We start from the raw sequence: 10,345 nt of genomic DNA on the forward strand, positions 1-10,345 counted from the left end.
TAGAACATGGCAATATTTTTACTGCTGCATGTCAATTATCAATCTATATCTCCAGCCATTTTAGCAGCTGCTTTCTACAGTGCTACTTGCTGGTCTGTATTCCAGCTCCAGCCTTGCTCCAGGTCCAGCTGGCCTAACTATTTACACTATTACGCATAAACACATAAGATTAGGGATGAATCTGATTTATTGCTCCAGCCAGTTGTTTAGTATCTGCTGTCAAGAAAACCCCTCATTGTGATTGGTTTATTCCACAAGTATGAATTATTATTATTATTATTATTATTATCATCATGTTGCCTAATAATCAAGAGAATCCAGTTTTGTTTATGTCTACTATTAATAATCTCTAAATGCAACATCAGCCACAGATGCAACTCAATAAAAACGAGACACTGTAACACAAATACACAAATGTGGACATGCATGGCCACACACGCGCTCCTCTGCCTATCTCACTCTGTCTTTGCTCTCTTTCACACACACAGACACACACATCGTTGTTTCTCACAGTCTCGTCTGGCTGTTGTTTGATTTACTCGGTGACCTCTGACCCTGCCGGGCTGAGCTGGATGGACTCTTGGTCCTTCTGCTGCTTTAACTGGTTCATCACCAACATGAGTATGTGTGTGTGTGTGTTTTCTTCACATGATCAAATCTTATTGACAATCAAGAGGTGTTAACATTTCCTGTGTCACTCAGTGGTCCAAGAAAACGCAATTATCATGTGTGTTATTCTCTGTTTATGTCTTTTAAAACTTGCAGCTGAACTACCTGCTGCTTCAAAATTAGAGTCAAGCTAAATTAAGTTGTCTTCACGGACCTCTTGTCAGCAATGCACTCATAATTCCAATGCTTTACAAGCAGCTAACTGACCTTTCAGTGTTATTCATTTCCTGTTGTTGTGAAGCCCAAATCACTTAAAGATGGTAACAGTGATGTGACTCCATGTGACGTTAGCCTATGAAAATACCCACACATGAGCCTGAGACTAGAACTGTGAGAAAGGAGAGGTTTAGTTCGTTAAAACACTGCATGATGAAAGTACCTCATGCCGCAGGAATATTCTAACGCCCGGCTAAATAATTTGATTTAACATCAATATAAGATTATTTTCAAAGTAAAAACTGAACAATGTGAATTTAAAAAAGTGTTTTCAATTTGACTGAGCTTCGTTTGTGGTCCACTTTAGCACTTTGGCCGTCTCGTTTTTCACACCACAATTCCTTCAGCACCATCTGTCTTCTGTTAGATTAGAGAAAGGCTGCTTCATGGTGGCCCTTACAAATATGATTATCATTGGATTTAGAAAAACATTTCTTCTGAACACTTACATTTTAACCAACGATCTAACTTTAAATATACTATCTTTCTCATGAATTAACCCTAAGCCTATTCAACAGAATGGGGATGACTATGGTGGTGCCTGTTTTTGTGTCTCTAGTCTGAACAAATGCCCAAAAAGCTAAAACAAAACAGTGTGGTAATATAATATCCTCCTGGCCTATAAGTAATAGCTAAATCTGTAAATAAATCTGTCAGCACTTCTTTGAAAAGATAAATCACAAAGGAATCTTTTTCCCTTCATATTTCTTTGATGGTTCTTAAAGTAATAGCTGCGGTACTTTGCTAAACATAAGTTTCATCTTTGAAAGCGATCCATAGCTTTGAGTTTTTAAACACATGTGGCCTTCCCATCATTTTCATTTACATACATACTGTTGCTTCTTTAAGGTTTCACACCCCTTCACGTTTTGCACATATTACTGTGTCTTTGCCATTTTAGTCTATACATAACAACACATGATGACAAAGTGAACACATATTTTTAATTTCTTTCCTCTTTCTTTTCTCTGTGGAGAAAAATGTATTAAAAATCATAAACTGTAAAGGAGCCACATCCTGTTTGATTTAATTTTCTTCCAGGCATACACCTGTTTATATAAGGTTTTTATAAGCCAATTGTGAAACAGAAGAAGACGTCTGGACTCACCAGAACTCTAACTAGTCATGGCTAGTCATAACCAGACAAGAAGGGCCTTGGTCAGGGAGGTAACCAGGAACCCAACAGTCACTACAACAGAGCATCAGAAGTCCTTTGTAGAGATGGGAAAACCTGGCAGAAGGGCAAACATTTCAGTAACACATCAATTAGTCCTTGATGATAGAATGATTAATCATGAGCCACAGCCCATTTGAAGGTCAACAAACATGATTTGAATGACTCTGAGAGAAAGAAGAAAAAAGATTCTCTGGAACAAAATGAAACTCTGCAGGCACAACACAAGTAAGCACTGTGCCTGGTGAACATCGGGCACTGACCATCATCTGACTAATACTAATCCTGACTAAGTCGTTGAGGAAAACTTCATCCAGAGTGCATGAAATCTGAGTTTGGGGTGACACTTAAACTTTTAGTATGACTTTGATCCAAAGCATACAGTTAAGTCAACACCGAAGCAGCAAAACCCATGGAACGTATGAGAGACCTGTAGATGGCAGTATACAGATACGTCCCATCCAATCAGACAGGACTTGAGAAGATCAGCCAGGAATAAAGGGTTAAACTGGCCATTTTCAGGTGTGCAAAGCCTGTGGAGACTTACCCAAGACTATTCAAACCTGTAATTGCTGCCAGAGACACTTAAAGTATAGACAACACCGAATTAAAGGTGCGGCGACCTTTGTAGGTCAGACATTTGGCTCAAATTACAGTATTTTCTTCACTGAGTGTACATTTATAGTAAAATGGCAGTTTATTTCATTTAAGATTAAATTTGCAATGTTGTAAAATAAAAATAAAAAACAAAGGGTGTGTGTGTGAGTACTTAACACAGCAACTACACTGGCTGCAGTCCCAAACTATAGAATAAAGACACTTTGTGTTACGACTCCACAGAGGAAAATTCAGATGTTTTGGGAGATGATGCTTTAGCCATATTGCTGTGAATTACAGCACATTATACTAAGCTTAAAGTAGAGACTGGAAACCGCCAGTCGGGCTCTGTCCAGAGGTATCAAAACCTGCCAATCAGAACCTGTGAGAGAAGAGTCCACACAAATTACTGGTGTGTTTCCAGGCACACTACTGCGCTTCCTAGAAAGAAACACAAACATGAGTCATGTTTAACATTCTCATAATCTGGACAAACATTAAAGTAAAACCGGACGCCCTGATAGATGGTGCAGTTCTCAGATTCCTATGAAATGCTCAATCTGAGTTTCACAAAACTGCAGTGACACACTTCCTTGGCACGGCCCACATATGGAGACGTTACATTACTTTAAAGCACCATAGTAACACACCTCCTAAGCCGCCTGTGTTATTGGTTTAGCTTTTTTCCTAGTTGTGTAACACACCAGCACATCAATCCCCTGTTCTCAGTTCCCCTTGAGCTCTTAATAAGGAAGTGGACAGATTTTTTTTTGTCCTTTCCAGAGAGAGTAACTTAAAAGACAGGGGGGAAATACTTGAGGTATGTGTTACAGTACAATAGCTGATAAATCTCTCTGCAGTAACCACACCAGAGCACCAAGCACATGCTTATGGAGGGAGGTTAATCAGCTTTCTGAAGATGGGCTAATGTCCTTACAGTGGCTGAGAGAGGGTCCTATATTTAGCATCCACTCTCTCCCTCTTAACAGGGGATAACATTGGTCTGGTTCGTCTCTCCATAGTTCATCTGTCTCTGCTTAAATTCTTTATTAAATCCATTCAGACAAAAATGAAGTAAAACGAGTGAGGGCTTATGGTAGATGGCAAGAAGCTGTGTACTCAAGTGAGACGGTAGGAAAACAGATACAAGAGACAACTGAAGTGCACGCATCAGAAGTGTATTAAAAGCAATGTTTCAGTCTAAGGAAAAAGTTAGTTAGTAGAAGAAAGCAGTTTAATAAAGAGGCAGAATGAAGTAAAATGTGATGAAAGACTCGGCAGGGAAGCTGACATCTGGAGGCTGCGGCCTGCAGGCATTAGAGTGATGCAGACCTGGAGCCAATCTACTCAGTCAGTTACCATGTGTCCCTGGAGACTAAGGCTCTGCCGGTAGTAAGGTCTGTGCAAGTGTATGATCTTCCTGCTGTTGCGAATACACTCCCAGCTAATGAGCCCTGGCAAACGGCCTGATGACGACCGCTGACAGTTGTTACCGCTCACCGGTGACGTCTCTTGCCGGGGAAATCCGTCAAGTTCAGCTGTCACTTGGTGGCACCAACAGTTGTGCCCGCTGGGATTGTGTGGGCACCTTAGGACATTGACCTGATGAAGATATTCCCTCTGTTAGTCAAAGCCCCGGCACCAAATCTAAATGCCAGGGTTGTTCATTTATTGTGGCTGTTAGTGTGAGTCATAACTAAGATAAAAAAAGAAGGAAAGAACAACTCATAAGTGATGGTTTTGCTTTTAATTCTCAAGTCAATAAACTTGAACACAATTCAATTAGATCATTACTTTCATGTCCCAAAACAGGACGGCAGTTAAAAACTGAAACAATCTCTTTAAAGCAACAGAAATCCATATGAAACAGCTCAGAGCACGCGACACACGTTGAATCGGGAGTACAGGTTACATGTGGATTTGAATGCAGCCACAGCAGTCCACCTGCACTGCTCTTCATCTGCCAAAGTAAAACACAAAGTCACACACACCACGAAAGATCCTCTTATACAACACAGCTCTGAATCTCCTGCTACATCAGCCAAACACAAACTGTACAAAAATAGAGATTGATAGAAAAATAGATCTGACAACGTGTTTCAGAGAAATATGCTGAGTCTCTTGCACTTGAAAAGCTGGAAATTCACACCTGATATTCTCAAAATCGCTGCAAAAACATTAATTCTGTTAGCCAACTTGCCTTATTGCTGTTAAGATACCCAGGTCTTTATCTGCGCTTTATATGTTTTACATCATTTCCTCATCGTTTGGGACGTGTCCAAGCTAAGAGGAGCTGTCAACTGCTAATGCAGCCAAATTCCCACACATCTCAAACTTGGACTCGTTTTCGTAATTGAGAGGGTGAGATACTGTACACTGGCCGATGATCAGTGAGTGCCCGTCATCTTTGAACCTTTTCCCTCTCACGTATCTGCACAGTCCCTGAGTCTACCACTATGTTTGTACACCGCAGGTATTTGCAGACGCCAGATGCACATCCACAACCGTCTTTTGTTTGTCTCTTACACACAAAAAGCAAATAATTTTCTTTTACAGTGCATAAAGTATGTCAAAATGCCTTTGGATACCAATGGTCAATTTTAAAGATTTGATAAAAATAAGTATACGAATATAAACAATCTTATAAGATATACAAATTTTGTAATGCTATTTTAGTTGTTTTCAAACTTTCCAGTGTCTTTTATTTTTTGATAACGAGTTATCCCTGTTTTAAAATGTATTTTTAACTATATCAGATTTACTTTCTGTTTAATATGAATTTGAAACTTAAAAGTTCCCTGCTATGGAGCTGTGGATCCGTGTTTTATCGTCAATGCAACCATGCATGCAGCACAACTGAAAGCATGGATGTGAACAATGTGAAATGTTTTACAAAGGGGAACTCAACACTTTTCTTTTTTTTTTTTAGACCTTTTTATCTCTATGACATCTCCACAGGGCAGCTTTAAGTAAGGACGGCAGCTGTGTTTCTCAGGTGTATTTATTATTACACGTTTTACTTTGCAAACACGCCAAAGTCTATCAGAAAACTTCAGTTTGCAACTTTAAAATCAATTGTGCAATGCTTTCCAAAAACTACATGTGATGAAACAGAGTTTAGTAATGCATTATGGACAGAACCCTTGCATACTTCTTCTCTACAAACACCTTTCTTAGCACTTTTAACCCCCACACAAGATAAGACCATTGTCTTATCTTTTACATCTTTTTGGTAGTTACGCTAAGCTGCACAGCTCCAACTATGTTGAAATCCAACATTAACTGCAAATGAGAGCAGATTATCATTGTTTATTATTATCTCATTTGCTATATTGCAGCTAAACCTCCTTGTTTCTCTGTGGATTTATCTGTCAGAATCTATTTTACTAAGCAGAAGCAGAAGCATTTTTTATCCAATCACCACCCCACCTCTCTCTCTCTCTCTCTCTTTCTCTACTGATGATGAGATTATGTTGTTACTTCCTCTTTAGTAATCAGGATGTGTTCGTCCAGCAGGACTGCAGATAAAAGCAGTCTTCAGCTTAACCATGTCAAAAACATCTGTTGGTCCTATGCCTCCCTCAGTGTAAGAGACCTTATTCAGCATTCTCTGATCAGTACATTCATTATCACCTTAAAAATGTCAATTAGACAACTCAACAGACAGCTCTATGATAAAGAATCATGGAAATATGTCCTCCCGTTAGGCTTTATCTAGGCACTTAAAGAAAAGCATGCATTGTTTTGTTGTTTCTTTTTTGTCTCGGAGTTCAGATAAACTTGAGTATCAAAGAAGCTCTTTGGAGTTGTAAACAGTGTCAAGTTCCTCTTTTTGCATTCTCTGTGAAAAGGGAGTCCCCCCCCCCCCCCACACACACACACATACACACACACACACACACACACTCTCAAACACCCACACACAACAGTGCACATGTAAATGGTCAGAAGATCACTGTTATCTGACGATGCCATGTGTGTCCTCCGTCACTCAATTTGGCTCCATGTGAGTGTCTGGTTGTAAAGTGTTCAGGAATGTGGATATTATACATGTTGGTCGTTCGAAAAGTGAGTTCCTGTGAGCCGTAACACACAACGTAGGAATATAATCTTATTTAGGCTATTGACGACTCTGAGGCTGAGCTCAACTTGTTGTTCGCTCCAAATCGATCTTGTTCCTGATGAAAGGACGTTAAAACTGATGGGTCAGCTTCTCTCCCTGTGTGCTCAGCTCTCATGCTGCGACACCCTGACTCAGGGCCCCTTCTCTGGCATGTTTTCCTGTAGTTACTTCTCTCATTTCTCTCCATTTCCCATCTCAAGCAAGACATAAAATGATCACCATTCATCCCTTTTAATGGGGCATGAGTTCCATCAGTTACGCAAAAGTGCATGAATGTACACACGACTTAATTACAGGGCAACCAGGTGGCGTACATGGGGTGTTGCGGAGGAGGAATGTAGTGCTGAGGAGGCGAGGGAGGACAGGAGTAAACGGGTTGAACTTGTGCTACGTAATAGTTACTGAAGTTGCCATCTGAGACATAAGGAGCTGGCTGGTAGAAGCATGTAACGTTGGCAGCGTTGGGGATTGCGTTCTGCTCAGCCAGGACCCGCAGTGCCAGCGAAGAGATGAGGCTGAGCGCCTGGCGCCTCTCGTGGCCCATCAGGCACACCGTGCTCTCCTGCACCACACTGTACAGTGTGGCCAGATAGTCATACTTCCTGTCCTCCAGATCTACAAAGTGGTTCTGCAGATAGGACTCCAGCTTCCTCCTCTGCTCGTTCACATCTGAAAAGTCTATGAAGAAGCGGGAGCACATGTAGCGCTGCAGCAATTTCATCTCGGGGTCAGAAGCAGCGCGGAAGCCCCGCACCAGCAGGTGGCAGTACTTCAACAAGCCCCCACCTCGAATCTCCTCAGGGCTCCTTGTGCATATGAGGCGCTTGCGTAGGTGATCCAGGGCGGTGGGGAAGTCGCCGTAGACACTCTCCCCGAGGATTGTGGGATGAAATGTGGCGGCCATGGGGTGCTCTGAGCATTCGTAGAAGAGGAGAAGTGAATCCAGGCGGATCTGGAAAGAGTCCACGCTGAACTCAAACTGCCGACGAAGAGAATCCACAAACTTGAGCTCCACGTTTTTACCACGATTGTTGGAGAGGGAGATGAGACTCCAGCGGTCTGAGTCGTTACAAACTTTCACCATTTTTTGCACGTAGGCCTCCTAAAAAAAAGACACAAGTGGAAAATTGGCTTCATTAGCAGACTGAAACTGAAGACAGGTAGATATAACTCCATACTGAGGAATCAGAGCACACAGGCATATACAGTATATAAGTAACCAGAGATCATAAACCATCATACAAATATATGATCCAATATACAAAACATAAACAGAGCAATTCAAATTTTGGTCACAGTGGTCCAAAATCATTTATTCCAAACTCTAATAGGCCTGCTGTCTTTTCTGCTGTCTGTTCAGATCTTGCTCCTCTTTTTTACTTCTTGTGATCCTGCACCAACGCAAACACTTTCTGCCTTATCTCCCCAAAAATTATATTAGACATGCCTATCAGACAGTTATTTAGTTTTATGACTACATCTTGCATGCAGATCTTCCGGATTAAAAAAATGTTAAAAAGCCAGTCTTAGTCAGCAACCATACCTTAGTGCTATTTGTGCCTGATAAAAATCATCATAGGGTCTGTGAGTCATGATGTTTTGCTGATCACATCTGTTGGTGGCCCATTAGTAGCCTGGCTAGTCCTCAGTATCTAGGTAACTGAGGGCCGACTGATTAATGTGGATCCGACTGCAACTGGATTAGACAGAATCCTCTTTGAACTGGAAGCTGACCTCTCTACAGTTTGAAGGCATATATCTCTGTGCTGGCTGGATGCATCCAGGCCCATCACAATTTAGTTTTTATAATCTAAGGGTATTTGCAAAAAGAAAATGTGTGCATAGAGTGTGAAACGCAAATAACCAAGATAAAGAGGAAATAAGAAAACATTCTACCACTTGTGCAAAGTTCCCTGGCTGTTCTGAAAGTCTGAAATGTTTAAGACAAAATTTCCAGCCTGATTTTGCAAATCATATGATGACTATACTGTACATGAGTTCTACTTCCATACACTACCTTTAGAGTCACTGGTGTGATCTTTTCTTTATTTACTCCCTCGGGCAAGAAGTCCAGAAGAGAGTCCAGAACGATGTCTTTCACAATCTGAAACTCCATCTCTCCTTTCAGCTCGGCGCAGAATATTAAGTCCAGATCTTTCCATCCCAGACCGCTGTCCTCATGCAGGACGTAGCTGGCTGCGGAGCCGTTCAGACGCACCTCCCGGACTTGTATCCGCTTCTCCTCCATGCGGCTCCGGACCACCTTGACAATATCCCGCGGTTTCACCTCCAGAGTAGGGAAGCTCCAGCGGCCGTGAATGGGGATGGAGCTGGTGAGGATGGCGTCCAGCCGCTGCACTTGCTCCCAGTTGAGCACGCTGAGGTTGATGCTCTCTCCGGCCGAGCAACTGTCGGACGCGGCGGATTCAACGTTCTCGTCCATGTTGGTTCGAGGTAGACAGTAGGATGTAAACGAAGAGACTTTCCACCTACTCCTGTTAGAGCAGTGGAATCAGCTAGCTGCAACTTTCTGGAGAACTGACTTCTCGGAGCTGAACTCTGTCATAATAACAAAATGCTGAACGGCAAAACGTCTCTACGCATGGTGGAAACAAGTACTTGCGTGGAGTTACAGCTGTTCTACTTCTTACATGAAGTGGAAACGCCAGAGAGTTTAAATTCATGAGCTTTCCAGCCGTAAGGGTCAGTCAGTGTCCCGCAGCTGCCGCCCCGCTGCGCGCTTAGCTTCACTCCGGCTCCGTCACCAAATTCTGGGAAGACATCAGCTGGTGAAGTCGAAAATAATTCTTCCTCACAGTGTCAAGTTCTAGTTACGTCCCAAAGGCAAACTGACGTATCCATTGCATCGAAAACATTTCATGCACCACAGAAGTTTTACTTCTCTCCTATTTGGTTCACTTTTACGCACAGATAGCTGTGCGTCTGTGCTGCGTAACAACAGCTGCACGCGTCGTTTTAGCGTTTTTTAACGTTGCAGCTGCACACCTACTTTCATAAAGTGGTGCATGGCTGCCTACCCTTTACATTTTGGCCGCTTGTCGCTCGTTGGTACTGTGTGATTCCACAAAGGTCCCACGCCACAGCTGCTGGTGAAGTTGTGAACAGTGCGATTCCCGTGTGAGAAGCAACGGGGCGGGTCGGTTTGACTGACAAGCCACTCCCACAAATAGCTGCCTCAGCTGCCCACAGTTCCCACACAGGCTTGAGGATGGGCGTCTCAAGAGGTGAGAAGAGCATTTAACATGTCCAAGGTAGACAGGATTCACACTACAGATATCTGCAATGTATTCATGGCTGGTGAAAACTAAAGTCTAAAAGATATCTGTCATTGACTTTTTGACTAGTAATGTCTTACTTTGAGACATCAAAAAAGGTAATTAGGATATCTTTAAAATGTTCCCAATGGAAGATATCTTTAATTGGAATTGTGACTAGTCATGATGTAATTACAGATATCTGTAGTTCACTTTACGGAGAAGCAAAACTGAACTGTAGATATTTTAAGTTTTCCCATTCAAGTCCAAGACTAATATCTTTAACTGGAA

The 10,345-nt window shown here is 42.0% G+C and overlaps 1 protein-coding gene across 1 annotated transcript; it reads right to left on the minus strand.

Moving 5' to 3' along the window:
- Positions 1 to 4,381: 4,381 nt before the first annotated feature.
- On the minus strand, positions 4,382 to 9,927 carry LOC113149569 (terminal nucleotidyltransferase 5A-like). The gene is made up of 2 exons (XM_026341775.2): positions 8,797 to 9,927; positions 4,382 to 7,881 (listed from the first exon to the last, which is right to left on the minus strand). Exons 1-2 carry the CDS (start codon positions 9,220 to 9,222, stop codon positions 7,066 to 7,068), a joined length of 1,242 nt encoding a protein of 413 aa, XP_026197560.1. The 5' UTR covers positions 9,223 to 9,927; the 3' UTR covers positions 4,382 to 7,065.
- Positions 9,928 to 10,345: the final 418 nt, after the last annotated feature.

The sequence above is a fragment of the Anabas testudineus genome, chromosome 24 (assembly GCF_900324465.2).
Source record: "Anabas testudineus chromosome 24, fAnaTes1.2, whole genome shotgun sequence".
NCBI lineage: Eukaryota > Metazoa > Chordata > Actinopteri > Anabantiformes > Anabantidae > Anabas > Anabas testudineus.

Coding starts and splice junctions, on each gene's coding strand:
- LOC113149569 (XM_026341775.2), bottom strand. CDS start 9,222: ATGGACGAGAACGTTGAATCCGCCGCGTCCGACAGTTGCTCGGCCGGA. Junction 7,882..8,796: donor TCACACCAGTGACTCTAAAG/GTAGTGTATGGA, acceptor TCTTTTTTTTAG/GAGGCCTACGTGCAAAAAAT.